General features: G+C 61.2%; 2 protein-coding genes across 6 annotated transcripts in view; both read right to left on the bottom strand.

Annotated features, from left to right (window-relative positions):
• Positions 1-265: 265 nt before the first annotated feature.
• On the bottom strand, positions 266-9,643 carry SEMA4C (semaphorin 4C). 5 transcript variants are annotated; one of them, XM_065929769.1, is made up of 15 exons: positions 9,286-9,643; positions 7,190-7,335; positions 5,585-5,733; positions 5,202-5,264; positions 4,970-5,068; positions 4,801-4,897; positions 4,567-4,683; positions 4,332-4,483; positions 4,071-4,246; positions 3,642-3,786; positions 3,321-3,543; positions 3,081-3,193; positions 1,954-2,111; positions 1,795-1,865; positions 266-1,666 (listed from the first exon to the last, which is right to left on the bottom strand). In XM_065929769.1, exons 2-15 carry the CDS (start codon positions 7,296-7,298, stop codon positions 837-839), a joined length of 2,502 nt encoding a protein of 833 aa, XP_065785841.1. In that variant the 5' UTR covers positions 7,299-7,335; positions 9,286-9,643; the 3' UTR covers positions 266-836. The 5 variants fall into 5 exon arrangements, with proteins under 5 accessions (XP_065785841.1, XP_065785842.1, XP_065785843.1 ...); XM_065929770.1 differs by lacking the exon at positions 9,286-9,643 and adding an exon at positions 8,599-9,051 and having other exon boundaries at positions 7,190-7,338; XM_065929771.1 differs by lacking the exon at positions 9,286-9,643 and adding an exon at positions 8,599-9,051.
• Positions 9,644-13,502: 3,859 nt separating this feature from the next.
• FAM178B (family with sequence similarity 178 member B) overlaps positions 13,503-16,518 on the bottom strand; it is a 94,591-nt gene continuing 91,575 nt past the window's right edge. The window contains exons 14-15 of the mRNA XM_065928870.1: positions 16,314-16,466; positions 13,503-14,677 (exon numbers count right to left, since the gene is read on the bottom strand). Of these exons, the coding sequence (XP_065784942.1) occupies positions 14,645-14,677; positions 16,314-16,466 (186 nt within the window). The 3' untranslated portion in view covers positions 13,503-14,644. The remainder of the gene's footprint in view (positions 14,678-16,313; positions 16,467-16,518) is intronic.

Here is a 16,518-nt window from a genome sequence, read left to right as displayed (position 1 = left end):
AGTTACACTGCTGGGAGCCCTCCTCCTAGGGCTGGGAGAGGATATGCCAGATCCACAGCATGCCCACCCCTCTCGCCTTCCCTCCCCCCCCCCAAACACAACCTTTCCCAGCCCTGCCAGGGAGGACAAGTATAAAATACCACTGAACCCCAGGGCCAAGTGGGGGGCCCCTCCCAACCCTTACCCCAAACACACAGGAGGCTTCATCTCCCCACCCCCCACCCTGAAAACATTCATAGCCCTGGGAGCAGGACCAGGCCCCACCCCAGAGCCCTGATTCCCACAAAGGGGCCCAGCACCCTGCCCAGCCCACCCCCATATGTACATGGCTGCCCCCTGCTGGGGACAGGTGGGGGCAGGAGAGGCAAAGTGATACGACCCCTTCCCCTTCATAGCTCCAATGACCCACCAGGAGGACCCCAGGCCAAGGGAAGACTTGACAGAAACAGGAAGACTACATACACATACACACACACACACACACACACACACACACACACACACACGAACGAACATAAGTACGTATGTGCACACATCTACATTCACACACGTGTCCACAAACACACCCACACCTGCAACTCCTGCCTTGAAAGGTTTTGGCTGTTGGGGTCCCTCGCGTCCGTGCTTCACAGTCTCTCGCAGAGGAGGAAGGTGCCCTCTGCGAGGCCGCTGCCCCGGTAAGCCACAGCAAGTGGCATGCCCGTGCTGACAGAGCAGGTCCTCATGGCCGGGCGTGCCAGGCAGGGCAGGTTGCCCACGCCATGTCCCTGAGGTAGTTGGTGCCTGTGCAAAAACGTAGGGGGCGTGCCTCTCAGGCTGCCGCCGGCGGGGCCCTCTCATACGGAGGACTCCTCAGGGTTGGAGTCCGGCAGCGGCTGGCGCTGCTGCAGTTTACGCCTCAGTTCGTCCGCCAGCTCGGGCAGAGGATGCGCGAGGCCGCCCCGGTCCTCCCCTCCCAGCTGGAGACGCACGTAGCCGTTGGCGTTGGAGTTCCGGCCACCTCCCAGGTGCAGCCGCGTGGGAGAAGGCAGGGGCTGGCCGGGGATGCCGGGGGGCGGCGAGGGGGGCCCGCCGCCGGGCTGGCAGCGGGCGTGGCCAGGCACGATCTTGAGGGAACCGTCCGAGTAGTAGTAGCCTACAGGGTCCCAGAGCTTCTCGTCCGCCTCGGGGCCGGGCCGGAAGGGGGCGCCGGTGGGCTCCTTGGGCAGCTCCAGCGGGTACACCAGGGTCCTCTCGGCCGCCTTGGCACCTTTCTCCAGCTCCTCGCGCAGCCGCCGGCGCAGGGACAGAACCAGCAGCAGCAGCACCAGGCAGACGGCGCCCAGGGCCACCACAGCCAGCCATACCAGCCCCAGGTTCTCCAGCGGGGCCCGCGCCTCCAGCGTCACCGACGGGCCCGCCACCACGGCCACGAGGTAGCCTTCGGCAGCCAGCCGGGCCCCTTGCTCCTCCGAGAAGCAGTGGTAGGCGCCCGCGTGGCGGGGTTGGGCAGCCATCACCACCAGGGCCTGCAGCCGGGCGTCGTAGAGGAAGGAGCCAGGCTGCTCCGCGGGCAGGTCGCGGCCCCCGAAGGTCCAGCGGGCGTGGGCGAGGTTGGAGGAGAGACGGCAGGGCAGCACCAGATCTGTGCCCGCCACCACCGTGATGTTTTTGGGCGTGAGCCTGACTGCAGCGGCAGAGAAAACGAGAGTCAGTGGGGTGCAAGAAGCCCAGGCCAAGGGGGGACATGGACACCCCAGTTCTGGTGCCCCGAGGCCCGTACACCCTGGAAGAAAGACTAAGACAACAGCTCACCTTTCTTACTGCCCCGGAAATTACAGATGTTCGAGGTATCTGAGACCGTCACGTGCTGGATCAGCAGGGACCTGGCGGGGAAAGAGGGATCCGTCAGCGTCCCGGCTCCAGCCACCTGCCCTCCCCACTGGTCCCCGCACACGCAGAAGCCCCCCTCACCCAGAGTGACCGCCCACGGCCACGCAGCGGCTGCTGTTGGCGTTCCAGGCACAGTAGGGGTCCCGGGCGAGCACACAGTCAGCACAGGAGCGGTACTTCATGCAGTCGGCTGGGGGCAGCTGCACCAGCTGGGAGCGGGAGCCCGCGAAGAGCAGCTTCTGCCAGAGAAGCACAGGAGGGAGGCTGAGCCAGGGCCCGACGCGGCCCAGGGCGGGGGGCCTGGATGACTGCCGGGGCGCCGGGGCAGGAGCAGGAAGTGGGCTGTGCGCACGTCCCAAGGCGGGAAGTCTGAGGGCTGGGAAGGCATGGAGGGCTTACTATAAGCCAGGAGCAATCCTAAGCCCCTTACAGCCGTGACCTTGTTAGAAACGAACAGCAGACCTGTGAGGCCGAGAAGTATCTTTGTGCTTGCTCACTCACAGCCATGTACACACTTTCTCACACTCACAGCACATACACAAACTCACCCACTCACACCCACTCACCCTCATACACACACACACAGTCCCCCCCACACTCACACACACTCTCAAATACACACATACACTCTCTCACACACATACACTCTCACACACACACACACGGCTCCCGAAGAATATAAATAGCGCAGGAAATTCAGTTTCCGCAGATCCCGTCAGCCTCACAATAGCACCAGCAAAGCATAAGGCGTTTTCCTCTGTTTCAATGGAGATCGCCAATCCGTGTGTTTCTGCAACTACAGGCTTTCCTTCTGCCAGGATTCCCCGTTCTGGGAACAACCTGAGCCTCCAGAGTTGGGAAAAGCCAAGCAGGTCAAAGTGCCACAGACACACAGGCAGAGAGGCTGGGGAAGGGAAGCTTCGAGCAGCACTTCAGGGAACTGCTGACTGAGCCGGGGGTCGGGGCTGGCAGGCAAGGAGACGACACGAGGGCGTCAGGAGCCAGAGTGGCACGAGGCCCGGCGGGCGGCAGCACGGTCCCCCCGAGGGGCCTGAAAACTGCTGCCAAGCGCCGTCAGGACCGGGCTGTATAGAAGATAGGACGCCTGCAGAGTGCAGATTCCAGGAGCGTTCTCGCTCCTCTTGGACATCTCCCCGCCCCTGGACTGGGGGCCGTGGGGGACACGGTGGGTGGGGCCTGATGGTCACCTTGCTCCGGGACAGGACCAGGCTCTCCACAGGCTCCTGGTCAAACAGCTGCAGCTCCTCGATCAGGTGAACCCAGGGCCCCAGGCTCACGGCCTTGAGCAGCCAGCCGTCTCCTGTGGGCGTCAGGGGAACAGGGGTCAGGAAAAGGCAGCAGGGTCCTGGGCTGGGGCTGTCTCTGGATCTCCCTGCCTCGGGCACGCAGGCCTTGGCCTAGCCCCAAGCTGCCACACCCATACCCACCTGTGCCGATGAACAGCACTGTGTAGGTGGCCCCGTCAAGCCCCAAGACCCGGTCGGCCACCAGGTGGGTGAGGTTGGCATTCTTCTTCACCAGCAGGGGGCGGCCCCATCGAGGCCTCACCTGCTCCTCCATCAGGGGGTGCTTCTTGATGAAGTTGAGGATGTTGTCGGGCAGCTCCAAGGAACTGGTGTAGCCGTGGCGTCGGTGCCAGTTGTTGATGCACTAGGGGGTGGGCAGGGTTTGGGGGGCAGCTGTCAGCCCAGAGGGGAAGGCACCAGAGCAGAGAACACGCGCACGCATCCCTGCCTGGGACGACTCACCGAGCCGGGCCGCGGGGTTGGGACAGGGTCCGTGTAGCGGCCCCACTTCTGGGCCTGCTCGTGGTACTCCTTGTAGGGCCCCTCGAACACCTTCTGGATCTCCTCCAGCTGGTACTCGCAGACTGCCGACAGGTCCATGTCGCCCCTGTCACAGCAAGGGAGGGACCCCAAGGGTCATAGCTGGGGTGCCCACAGCTCAGGGCGTGCAGCAGAAAGGGAGGGCCCAAGCGCCAGAAGGCCATGGCCACATGTGGTGTGGTGGCAGCTCAAAGTGCCCCTGGGGGCACCGCTCACGGAAGGGTGGTGGAAAGGGCAGGAGCCCAACACCCTCCTTGACCCCCAGGACCTCCCCCAAAGGCCTGCCCCTTCAACCATCCCTAGCCCATGGACCTGCTCCCCCCCACCCCCGCGGGCTCCTGGCCAGCTCACCACCGCGCCCGGAAAACCCCGAAGAAGGTGGTGTTTTGCCAGGAGGCGTCCTGCAGCGTGTGCAGCGCCTGCAGCCGGTTGAAGTAGAGCTGCCAGTCAGGCGCGGAGCACACCAGCCGTGCCTTCAGAAACGTGGTCCACTTCCTCTGCAGCGTCCGCGCGCCCCCCACGTCGCCCTGGCAGATGGCAAGGGGACACCACGGCCGGTCAGCCCCGCCGGGCGGCCGGGCACCCAGGGCTGCCCGCCTCGGCGATCTGTACCTTGCAGACGCGGGCCACTCGGGCCACCACCTGCTCGGCATAGCAGTCATATTCCACTGCGCGCTCGCTGAAGAAGAAGTACACCTTGTCGTCGTCCCCCGTGTAGCTGCCCACACTCTCCGGGACGTAGGCGGACCCCACAAAATGAGGTTCTGGGGGGGAAGGGGAGGAGGGTCAGCCCGGACATCGGGCCCTCCAGGCGCCTCCCACACCCAGCTGGCTTCTCAGGGCTCACCGTTGAGCCAGAAGGCCAGGTACTCCGTCTTCATGGCATGATGGGGTCCCATGTTCCGCAGGATGACTGGCTCCGTGCCCAGGAAATTGTTGAGCGTGGCCGAGTACAGCTCACCGTCTACAAGAGACACGGGGTCAGCTCATGCAGAAGCGAGGTGCAGACACTCAAGTCAGGTGGTCCCAGAGTGGGAACAAGTCCTAGGGAATCCCAACCTGCAATGAGACAGTCACTCACCCACAAGGAGGCCGGTGTGGCCCTTGGCCGGGTCATAGGGGCACTTGCCCTTGCCGTCCTCAAACTCGCTCCGCTCCAGGGTGAAGGTGAGCATGTCCTAGGGGTAGGGACAAGGCCATGAGAATGCAACAGGGCCAGGCCTGGGGCTGGGGAGAGGAGCAGCACTCACAATGTAGGTGCACTTGGGCTGGAAGGCATAGGTACCGCACGCGTACAGGTGGGATGTGTTATATGGCTGTAGGAAGCGGATGAAGTTGAAACACTCCGTCTGGGGACAGAGAGGCACCTGTTAAAGTCTGAGTGTCCGGAACACAGGGACCCCGGGGCCCAGACCCCGGGACGGAGCAGAAAGAGCGTGCCCCATGCACCCCCCACCCCCCAGCAGGTCCCAGAGAGCCAACCTGGTTACTCTTCCCTTTCTGGATACACTCAGCCTTCTTCTCAGCTGGCGCCTCCCATGAGATCTGAGGATAGGGAGGGAACGGGTCAGCATCGCTGCAGGTACGCACCAAGCATGTGTCATCAGTGCGGCTTGTGGCAGCAACATGGGGACACCAAGTGAGAAGACAGTGTCCCCACTCTCTGGGAGCTTATTCCAGAGAGGACCAGAGCCCCAGCTACCCCAGCGCAGCGGTCCCAGCGAGTACTGCAGACTCGCGGGCGAAGCGACATGCTCACCAGGGAGAAGGGTGGGGGCGGCCAAGCCGAGGGGACAGCCTGTCCAAGCGAAGCCCCCAGGTCCTGCCTCTCACCCCCGTGTGCCTCCCGCTCCCCCACCTCTCACCACTCCTTGCAGCTCCAGAGCCTCCACACTGAAGGCAAACAGGGCCTCCCGGGCCCCGACGTACAGGAGCCCCGTCTGCTCGGTCAGGGTCAGGGTCAGAAAGTCCTGGATGCCCGTCTGGGAGAAGCGCCGCACCACTGTGGCTAGCTCTGCAGGGACAAGGCCGGAGTGACCAGGGCTGGGGTAAGTGGACCTTCCTGGGACTCCAGGCATGCCCTCTCCCCTAGAATTAGCCCTCCTCTATGCAGTGCTCACTGCACATTAGAGCCAGCACCCCACAAGCAGATGCCAGCCAAGCTCCTCTGACCAGCAATAAAGGGCATTTTCTGAATAGGCTTTTGACTCTGACAGCTCCACCCAGGCCTCCCTGGCTTTCCCCACCCAGGGAGGCAAATCTGGGCTGGAGAGGAGGAAGGAAGGATATCTCAGCCACAGCTTCCGGCCAGAGGAAACCATCAGACTGATGGCTCTCACTCTCAGGGTCAGTCGCCACCTCCCCATCCCGCTGCCCCACGCCCCGCCGCCCCCGCTTCCTCCGCTGAGGCTTCCTTCTCTGCTCTGTTGCACACTGCCCCCACCAGGGTCCAGCCTCGCACTGGCCCCTGATCCAGCCAGGCAGGATGGACGGAAGTTGCGAGCATTCCTTGTCTTAGAGAACCCTTCCCTCCAGTGGGTCCCAAATGCAGGCTGCTAGGGGTACAAGCAGAGCCGGCCATGGGATGTGGAGATGGAATCAGGTTGGGAGACCAGGGCAGGGAGGGCGGAGGAAAGCAGAGGCTGGGGGCCAGAGATGCTGCTGCAGCCTTGGGGCTGGGGAGACCTGTCGCCATCCGTCGAGCACGGGGCCACGACATTCATGTAGCCACAGGATTCCTACGTCAACCCCCAAAATAGCTGCTGGACTGTCCTCAGGGTCCCCCTAAACCATCCTTAGTGTTTGGAGCCAACGACGGGCCCAAACACAGACCAGCAAGGGAGGGCTTCGTTAGCACTGAGAGGAGCCTGTGGGAGGTGAGCTCATCCCAGGTCCCCAGAGCGCACGACGCAAACACCTGACATCACCTCTGCATACAGGAGTGTGTGCGCAGAGGGCTGTCAGGCTCACTGAGCCCTCCCCACAGGAGCATGTGCACACACACCCCGTCCGGGGCCGTCAGAGGATCAGGTCAGCAGGAGGGGGGAGTCTTATCATATCAGGGTTGCTAAGGGGGCTCCTGGGGGCACAGAGCTTGAAGACCTGGGAGTGGGTGGTAACACCCTTTGCTTCGTGTTTATCTTGGCTCAGGTTTCCCTCTTTAGGCTCTCAGTACTAGGGATAATTCCAGAAGTGAGATGTAGGGAGAGAGATGCAGAATGGTCACTCTTGGATAACAAGGCAGTCAAGTCCTAAGCATAAGGAGGGCCGCCCCAGATCCTGGCCTGGACGACCAGTTCTGGGTTCCTAGAGCCACTCACTCACATTTCTTAGAAAGTTGTGTCACATTCATCAGGGCCTTGCGCCCAACTGCAGAATAAAGCCAGACGTTCCAGAAGGCAATTCCTTAGCACCCCTCTTCCCCCAGCAGTCCCTCCTGGCCGCCTGCTCCCCAGCCTTCAGACACTCACCCCCAGAAGATACCGTCTTCCGGGGTACCAGGTTCCACCACACCTCAGCCCCAAGGCCCAGGCCCCACAGCTCCACTACCAGCAGCCAGACGGCCCAGTGTGGGGCCATGGCACACGCCCCAGCTCTGAGCTCCAGGCCAGCTGCCCTGCTGGGGGAAAAGAAAGGGAAAAGAAAGGGTCAGAGTCACATCCAGAGAAAACAGACCGGAAGGGGGCCCACACAAGCCGGGCCAGGAGGCAGTGAGGAGAGAAGATCTGACCAGGCCTCCCCGGGGCTCCCCCCACTGCCCCAGCCCCGGGAGCAGCGACCTAGTCCCCTCCCACACCTGGCCTCTTCCCCACAGCTTCCAAAGGACCAAGGGGTCTCCCTGAGGGGACGGGGAGAGCTGAGTCAGCTGGAAGAGTGGACACTCAAAGATCCTCCGGCCCTCCCCCACTTCTCCTCGACAGGAAGTTGTTTAAGAAAATAAAGAGAGGACCCTCCTCCCCCACTCGGGCCTGACAGATTCGAAGGATTTCTTAAAATAACCTATGCGATCAGGACCTGGCCCTACTGGGGCTCCAGCCAGCCCAAAGGGGATGAACCTGTAAGTGGGGCAGGCGGTAGGAAAAGCCCCCCAGGGAGGACTCGGTGCATCAGGCCTGCGGGGGTCGCGGTCCAGCCTCTCCCCTCCCCCAGCGCAGACAATAGCCGGGCAGAGCCCAAAACCCCATTCCATATCACAGGGCTGAAGTGGGGCCGGGAGCTGGAGGGGCCCCCTGCTTCCCGAGGCCCTTTTGTTGCCCAAGAAGGCAGGCAGGAAGTGGAATGGGATGGGCGTGTAAAGGACCCGGGCTTCATCCTGTTCCACGCACAGCCTCCTAGGAGACACCAGCCCTTGGGCTGAGGGGCCGCGGGACAAATCTCTGGTCTCATCAGGGATCTTCCCGGCGGCGCTTTCAGGCGGGGGCGGGGGGAAGTGAGGGCCTGGTGGGGAGCGTCGGGGGTTCCCTCCTGGACCGCGAGGGCGCCCGGAGCAGGGCCAGCGCCTGCTGCGCTCTCCCGGGGTCTGATGAGCCTTCCCAACTCAGGGATTGCGCCGGGACCCCAGCCGGGGCAGGCCATCTGGATTAATTTCCTCTGTCCCGGCCCTCCAGGGCACAGAGACACAGAAGCTGAGGATCTGTTCACCCCGAAGCAAAGGGTCCAGTCGGGACCCCGTCCTGGGTTCCCCTCGATTCTCCCCTCCCCCAGCTCCGGGGATTTGAATGCAAACAAAGCGGAGGCGCTGGGAGCGTGGCGGAGCCCGACCGACGGACGCCCCCTGTCGGCCCAGTTCCCCAGCGCGGGAAGGATGGCGGGGGGAGGAGGGGGGGCGGGGATGCGCTCACCCCCCCAACACACCCCCAGCCTTCCCTTGGTTCCTTACCCCAGGCCCAGGCCGGACCCCGCAGCGCGCTCCGAGGCTCCCCCGGCACTGCTCCTCCCAGGGCGGGGGAAACGGGCAGCCCCGGGGGTGGAGGTGTGTAGAGGGGTGCGGGGGTCCCGGCGGCGCGCCCCCCACCCTTGCCCACCCCGAGCGGCGGGCCGCGGACGGCTCCCCAGCAGCTGCAGGGCGAGCGCTCCAGCCGGGGACTGGGCGGCGCGGCTCCGGAGCCTGGCTTTCCAGGACAGCCCGCCTCCCCAGCGGAGCGGGCGCGCGGCCGGGGGCCGCGGCAGGGAAATCCGATCTCATAACATCGGCCTCCGTCCAGGCCCGCCCCAAACTTTCCGTCGGGGGTGGGGGAGCCGGGGGCAGTTCGGGGGCCTGGAAAAGATCGCGGACCGGACAGTACGAGGGACCCCCCGCACCCTGAGCCCCGTTCCCCCTGGCCAGTCCGTGCCTCCGGACCCTGGGGCTGCGGGCGCCGCTAGCCCCGCTCCCGAGCCCCCGCGAAGCAGCCCGCGGGGGGCGCAGGGAGGCGCTCGGGCGGACAGCTGTCCCGGCCGCCGCCCCTCCCTGCGCCCCCAGACCCTGTCCCTCACGCGTGCGGCGTCCCCTGCTCGAGTCTGGGGACAAAGCGGCGGCCCCGGAGAGCTCTTGGCTCCGGCTCCGTGCAACCCCGGCCTCACTCACCTCTTCTTCGCTGCTTGAATCTCTGGGCGCCGCCCTCGCGTTCGGCTCCGACCACGGTCCGCCTCTGCCCGCGCGCCGCCGCCTGCCCGCCCGCGCGCGCCCGCCCGCCCTGCTCCGCTGCCCCTCTTGCCACCGCCCCTCGGCCCGGCTCAGCTCGGCGCCCCTGGGCTCGGGCTCCCCGCGCCACCGCGGCGGGCGCCGGCTCTTTCTCCACTGCTGCCGAGGCTCTCCGCCACCTCCCCCCTGACGTCAGGCGGGGTGGGGGCTGTCGTCGGAGGCCGGGGGCGGGACGCGAAGGCCCGCCCCGGAGGGGGCTGCGACCCGCACGCCTCCCTGTTCCCGGCCTGGGGGCTCGGACCCCCGCCCCTCCCGGTGCCGGGCCGCCCCGCGTCCAGCAGCAGAGATCTGCGCCACCGCGCCGGGAGGTGGGGCGGGGGAGGGACATCGGGCCGTAGCAGGGGGGGTGTCGCGGACTCACCCGGTTTTTCCGAAGTGTCCCCCAAAGTCAACCGTGCGGGCTAGGCAGCCCGGCTCGGGAAGGGGTCTAAGAGGCTCCCCACACTATGGTTACTGAAACGAAGGCAGGCAGGCCACCTCCTGGAGAGTATCCCAGGCTTCTCTTTGGGGCGCACCAGAGTGGTCTGTCTTTTGGCCCCCGATTCTGTTTCTTTCCTTCAACTCCCACTGACCCCTGCGATCAGACCGGAACGGGCCTCACCAGCCAGGAAGACGAGCCCCCCCCCCCCCCCGCCCCAAATCTCCTGAGACATTGTGCCTCTAGTTTCTCACGCTCCAGAAGAAGGGACCCGCTCAGCGACCCCCTCGTCCTGATCCGGGCGAAACCACCCTCGACTCCAGTTGCGCTGAGCTTACCCTCAGGAAATGACTCCTTCTGATGCTGCTAGAAGGCTGAATAACAAGTGACATGAGCCCTGATGTTCAGATGAAAGGGACTGAGGGGAGCCAAGCTGGAGAAGGACTCAGCCTCCGCCCACAGCCGCTCCTAGAAGTACCCTGTAGCTCTGGCCTCCTGGGTGGCGCTGGACTGTCCTTGCCAGCTAGTCCTCTGAGCTGGGCAGGTGAACAGAGGAACCCCAGGGAGGCCACCCCACTGGGACCTGGAGACAGATGCCATCTCCTGGCTAGGGGCAAAGGGCAGAGGTGAAGAGACTGGCGGCCCAGTGGCTTGGGTGGTAACTTTAAGCATGGTGCAGCCCTGGAGGGGAGGGACCCTTTAGGGCCTTGTCAGCAGATCTGGATTATAAATCAGTCCCGACAGGAGCTTTTGTTCTGGGTTAAAACTTGGCATCAGAAAAAGTGGAGACCAGAAGAGTAGTGGAGATAATTGGGAAAAGCAGCCCAGTTTGGATTCAGTAACAATTGGGTCTTTGCTGGTATACATAAAGGCCCCTTCTCCTGCACTGGCCAGAGCCACATTTCCCAGCTCCTTTGCACCAGAAAAAAAGAAGAAAAAAAAAAAAAAAAAAAAAAAACCTGAGGCCTTGGAGATAATGGAGATAGGGGGTAAGCCAGTGAATCAGCAGGGGTGGGCAGGGAAGGCTCTGTTCCAGTTGACAGGGTGGGAGAAGATGTGCGACCCCCTTGTCCCAGTTAGACCCTGCTTCCTTAATTTAAGGGCAGGTAAACCTACAGGCAGGAACCCTCACATTTGGGTCTGTGCTTTAGACTTTGCAACCTGCCTTCACTCTGCCCTCATGACCGCCCTTTACAAATGCTTCTCTCATTTTATAGATCAGATGAGTGTCAGAAAGGCATAACCTGCCCAAGGTCAGAATGTTAAATCAGGCCTTAAGACTCCTGATCCCATCTTTCCACTAAGTTACGGGATAGCCTGACAACTTTTAGGCCATGGACACTTCGTTTCCTGCTGTCTTCCTTCACCTCTATGCGTGAGGGTTACCAGGCCAAGACCTGAGCTTCTGGCCCCACCTGCGAGACTGGCCCCAGTGGAAAGAAGGGAGGTTTGGTTTCACTGGCAGGGGCGTCTTCTGTAGCTCGAGGCGGGCTTCTTGGTTCCTCATCACAGAGGCCTTCCCTTTCAAACGCTCCTTGCCAGCTCCCCTTTTCTACCTTGCTCATTTCCTGCTAGATTCTGTTCCTTTCCAGTGCTCGCCTTTTCCGTGGGTGGGTGGGCAGGGGATAAAGTTTCCTGCATGACTATTTGCTGGTGATTCATACTTTAAAATGAGGGTTTCCCTGGTGGCTCAGATGGTACAGAATTCGCCTGCCAATGCAGGAGATATGGGATGGATCTCTGGGTCAGCAAGACCCTTGGAGGAGGGCATGGCAATCCACTCCAGTATTCTTGCCTGGAAAATCCCATTGACAGAGGAGGCTGGTGGGCTGCAGTCCATGAGGTCGTGCAGAGTCAGACTGAAGTGCAACTGAAGTGACTGACCACACTCGTATGGAAGGGGCCCAGCATTCATGCCTTAGGCCTTGACAGACCCTCTTACTTACCCTATGTGTTCAACCGCTTGTGGCCAAGAAAAGGCAGATGTGCTAAATGCCCGCCCCCTCCCCCGCCAGGTTCCCTAAGGACCCACTGGCAGCTCATGCTGGCCCCTAGAGACAGATCTGGAAGTCTTATCTAGATAGCTAGGCCCCCCTTGTCCCCATGTCTCGGTCACCCGCCATAGTGCCCCTTCCTTTTAACTCCAGCTCGCCAGAGGTTGCCTTTTGCCAGGAGGGGGGCCCAGGGTTCACAGTGGGATTCTCTAGTCCACACTGCTTGGCCAACTTCCAAGGAAGTCAGGAGCTGCTGTCAACCCACAGTGGGGAAATGAAACAGCCTGGGTCAGCCACCCTTCAGGGATCTGGGGGCCTGGGGACCGAGGTGAGTGGGGACAGAGGAAAAGGACTTCCTCCCTCCACTTCCTCCTGAAGGAGGGTTATCAAAGCTGTCCACCTGGGAAGCCCTTCCCTTCCAGCCCCTCCCTGCCACCATCACCGAAGGAAGCAGGAAAGCATCCGTCATCACAGCCCCGGATGCTGCGTTTCCAGTGGCCTCCATCAGGATATCCCCCAGCCTTTTCCCAGGCGCTCAGGGATCTGGAAAGGGTGAATGGTGAAGTTGCCAGCATCACTGAATTTTTGGCCTCAAGGAGGCTGACTCTTTCACCAGTCCTAGACTGATTTTAGAAGATCTGGTCAGCTCCAAGCCAGTTCCAGATAGGGCCCGTTACACGTCCCGGGTGATACCGCACGCCCTTGGGTGACCTCAAAGTGCACACCTCTGCTCAGGTTACGGGGAGGCCTCTGGAGGGCCTGAGCTGTCACCCACACCTCCTCTCTACTTGGTATCTATTTCTCTCTCGGGGATAAATGTGTTTGAGAGGAGGGGGCAGTGCACAAGAATCCGGCCTGGAGAGGAACGGTTCTTGAGCTGGACAGCTCGAACCCTTTCTCTGAGCCCAGTAGGGGCAGCTTCGAGAAATTGGAAAAATCCCCGCTTCAGCTTCCTAGGCCTCCCTTGGCAGCGAGAACAAAGAAGGGAAATTTCACAGGTGATTTCCAGGTTTCCAGAGCAAACTGAATAGCCAAGCATTAACCGCCAGGATGTGTGGTGTCAGGAGCCGGGGCCGCCCTGAAGGGGGCTGAAAGAGGTGGCGCAGCCTCCGCTCTGTTATCGGAGGATCTCAGGCCTATCTGATGCTGCTGGGGCCTCAGCGGCGCCCTGGCCGAGGGGGCCTGTGACATGGCCAGGAAAAGAAACTAGAACTCCCAGGCAAGCTGCCTGGGCCTCCAAGCCTCCCTGGCAGAGAGCTTCTCTACCTCTCACCTGGCAAAGGCAGAGAGGCAGGGAGACAACCTGCATGGTGCCTGGCACCCTGCTGTGAGTTTGTGCCCTTTGAATTATGGATGTCCCTGACTCCCAGCAGCTTCCCAGGTGGTGCAGCGGTAAAGAACACACCTGCCAATGCAGGAGATGCAAAAGACGCAGGTTCGATCCCTGGGTTGGGAAGATCCTCTGGAATAGGGAATGACAACCCACTCCAGTATTCTTGCCTGGAGAATCCCATGGACAGAGGAGCCTGGTGAGCTAGTCCATAGGGTCGCAAAGAGTCCAATGCAACTAAACGATTGAGCCCACACACCAGCTCCCAGCATTGTGGGGACCCAGTGAGGACCTCTAACAGGCCCAGGGAGTGATGGGCTGCCCTTCGGGTCTACAAATTGAGGCACTTGGACTGGAAGGTCCTTTATTTTGGGGGAGTCTCTCTCCTACTTAACCGGCCTTAACTTGGCATGACAGAACAAAGGAGAGGGACAAATAAACAGAAAAAGTCACAAGCACAGCCGTGGTGAACGCTGGCAGACACTAGGGGCTGAGCTGATCATGGGCACGGGCCCAGTGTGCAGGGTCCAACCTCTGGTTCTTCCTCTCCAACCCCTGTGGCCCCTGCAAAACCACTTCCAACCTAGAAAGGCTCAGGAAGGGCCAGGGACTAGCAACGGATTCTCAGGGCAGAGAGAGAAAGTGATACCCATGGATATCCTGGGGGTACCGAAAGATACCTGCTCTCAGAGGGAGCAGGTCGAAGACATCTAGCACCCCTTCAGGGATCAGGGCCCACAAAACCTGATCGTGGGTAAGGCTAAGAGAAAACAAAAAGTATTGGGAACTAACCACCCCCGCTGCCAACTCCTAAGTCTGGAAGTTGATTTCAGAGCTCAACAATAAACCAAATTAAGGGTAATTACAGGCCTCATCTACCATTTCACCCCATGGCTCTTCCCCAGTGGCAGCAGGGGGATGGTTTCAGACTGGTCCAAACTGATGTTCCCCACCCCTGCTCCCGGGGTTTCTGACAGCGTTCAGGCCATAGCCAAGACTGTTCATAAACCCTGAAGGTTTAATAAACAGTCCTCTGCTGCAGGGGGCAGGCCGGGGCCTAAGACCCAGTCATACAACTGGCTCCGGGTGAGAATTCTGCAAAGCACAAGCAGAGAAATCAGGAAACTGGACACTGGGCCCAGCCCTCAGTAAGGGACTGGAGGTTACTGATGCTGAGGCTTTAGTGTGCACCAAGAACCCTCACACAAGTGACACGGAGAAGTGGAGGAGGGTGGGGAGGATGGTGGCTGGAGGGCTCGGGAGGCCCAGGGAAACCAGAGTTTTGGAGACTATGGCCTTGGGGAGCGGAGACATGGGGAAGGGCTGGAGACGTGAGAGGCAGAACCCTTGCCCAGCCGGCCTCAGGGCAGCGGGGGAGGCAGGCACTTGCTTCCACTGCTTGGTCTTCCCCTGGCCCCCATTCTTCATGCCTCCAGTTACCTAGGCCGTGTTTGCTTCTTGCCAGAGCCAGGAGCGCTGGGCCACTCTTGCCCTGCTCCACTAGACGTCTTCCCAGAGGCTGAAGTACTGGGCCTGTGGCAAAGAGCAAAACACAGTGTGACGGTCTGGGCCCAGGTGGGGCCCACGGACCTGAGGTTCCCTGACTCCCCAGCGCCCCTTGCACATCCACCAACGCCTCCTCTGTGCCACTCGCTAAGTCATAAGGCTCCGGGGGCTCCTGTCCAGGCGAGGACGCGGCAGGTCAACAGACCACCCGACCACAGCTCTGCCTTGCTTCCTTCTACTGCCAGCTTGCAGGCCCGGGGCAGTGTGAGAGGAAGCTGGGGCCGGGCCCTGGCTCGGCCAGGCCGCGAATCATTTTTCCTTCTTTTCATGACAAGCACACCGCTTCCCACCAGAGACCAGTGTGATCTAGTTCCTCAGGGGTGGAGGGTGAGGTTTGCTTTCCAGCTTTCTCAGAGACTTGTGCAATCTGAGACCCAAGCCACAGCCTGTGGCTGATGTGTCAGCCCCAAGTCAGAGGTTACGGGCCGCTGAGGGGTGGGGCATGGAGGGAAAGGAAAGTTGGGGACTCAGGAGCAGTGTGAGGGGAGTTGGAGACAGTTCTTAGGAGACCCAGCTCATCTCTATCAGGGGCTGGGGGTGGGACGGCTGCTTGTTGGAGGAACCGACAGAGGCCAGAAGCCAGACTGCCAGAGAGGGGCTGGACCGTGCTTAATTCTGCAGGCGTGCAAATCAGGCTGGCTTGGTGCCCTGGTCTTGATATTTGCAAGCCACAGCCTGCGTGATGAAGCAAGCTATTTAACCTCTCAGCGACTCTTGGCTAGCTTGTCCATCTGTAAAATGGGATCACAACAATACCTGCCTCACAGAGGGGGGCAGTTATGTGGATTCATGTAGAAGAGGATCTTTATTCAATAAATATTAGCTATGAATATTATCACAAGTCAATCCTATAGGAAATCAACCCTGAATATTAATTGGAAGGACTGATGCTGAAGCTGAAGCTCCAATACTTTGGCCACCTGATGTGAAGAGCTGACTCATTTGAAAAGACCCTGATGCTGTGAAAGATTGAAGGTGGGAGAAGGGGACGACAGAGGATGAGATGGTTGGATGGCATCACTTACTCAATGGGCATGAGTTCGACCAAACTCTGGGAGATAGTGAAGGATAGGAATACCTGGCTTGCTGCAGCCCATGGGGTCACATGCAAAGAGTTCGACATGACTGAGCAAATGAACAATTATTACACAGAGAGTCTGAGAAAATCAGGAGCGCAGGGTGGTTGCTACAAAAATTGGGAGGAACCAGGGCCGCCTGGGTGTGTTCCTCCCAGCAGAGTGGCCTGCAGGACAGCTGGGCAGAGGGTGGACAGCTGGGGCCTCTGGTGTCCCTTCCTGGCAGCCCTCTGCTCTAGGCGCCCCCCTCTCTCTGGGGTGAAGATTCTCTTTGCCTTTACCCAGGAGTCAGCTTGTCTGTGTCCCCCTCACTGCACCCCCACCCTGGGCGTTTGACCCTTGATAAGAAAGATGATGGTCCACCGAGGATGCATCTCCCCCTCTAACCCCCCACTGCTCTCTCCCCCCATCTCCCAGCCAGAAGCCTGGCAGCTGCAGAGGGGGTAGACACTCTGCGGGCTCTGGTCAGTCAACTGACCACTTCCCTCCCCTTCCAAGCCTGGGGGCGGGTGGGGTGGGGGCAGCACCTGGGGTTGGCGGTGTGCCAGCAGCTCCTGCCAGCGGATGTGGGTCTGGGCAGCTAGGTCCTTGAGTGTGGTCCAATACATGGCCTGGGGGCTCTCCCGGATATGGGTGTTGATGTGGCGGTCCAACTGCATGCAGAGCAACTGCAGCTCTCCCTGCAGAGGCCATGGGAGGGCAGGGAGGGCAGGGAGGGCAGGCCACGGGGTT

This window comes from Muntiacus reevesi, chromosome 3 (genome assembly GCF_963930625.1).
Source record: "Muntiacus reevesi chromosome 3, mMunRee1.1, whole genome shotgun sequence".
Lineage (NCBI taxonomy): Eukaryota > Metazoa > Chordata > Mammalia > Artiodactyla > Cervidae > Muntiacus > Muntiacus reevesi.
This window is presented reverse-complemented; position numbering and strand designations above follow the sequence as displayed.

Coding starts and splice junctions, on each gene's coding strand:
- SEMA4C (XM_065929769.1), bottom strand. CDS start 7,298: ATGGCCCCACACTGGGCCGTCTGGCTGCTGGTAGTGGAGCTGTGGGGC. Junction 4,684..4,800: donor CCACACCGGCCTCCTTGTGG/GTGAGTGACTGT, acceptor TGTCTCTTGTAG/ACGGTGAGCTGTACTCGGCC. Junction 1,866..1,953: donor GCCGTGGGCGGTCACTCTGG/GTGAGGGGGGCT, acceptor TTTCCCCGCCAG/GTCCCTGCTGATCCAGCACG.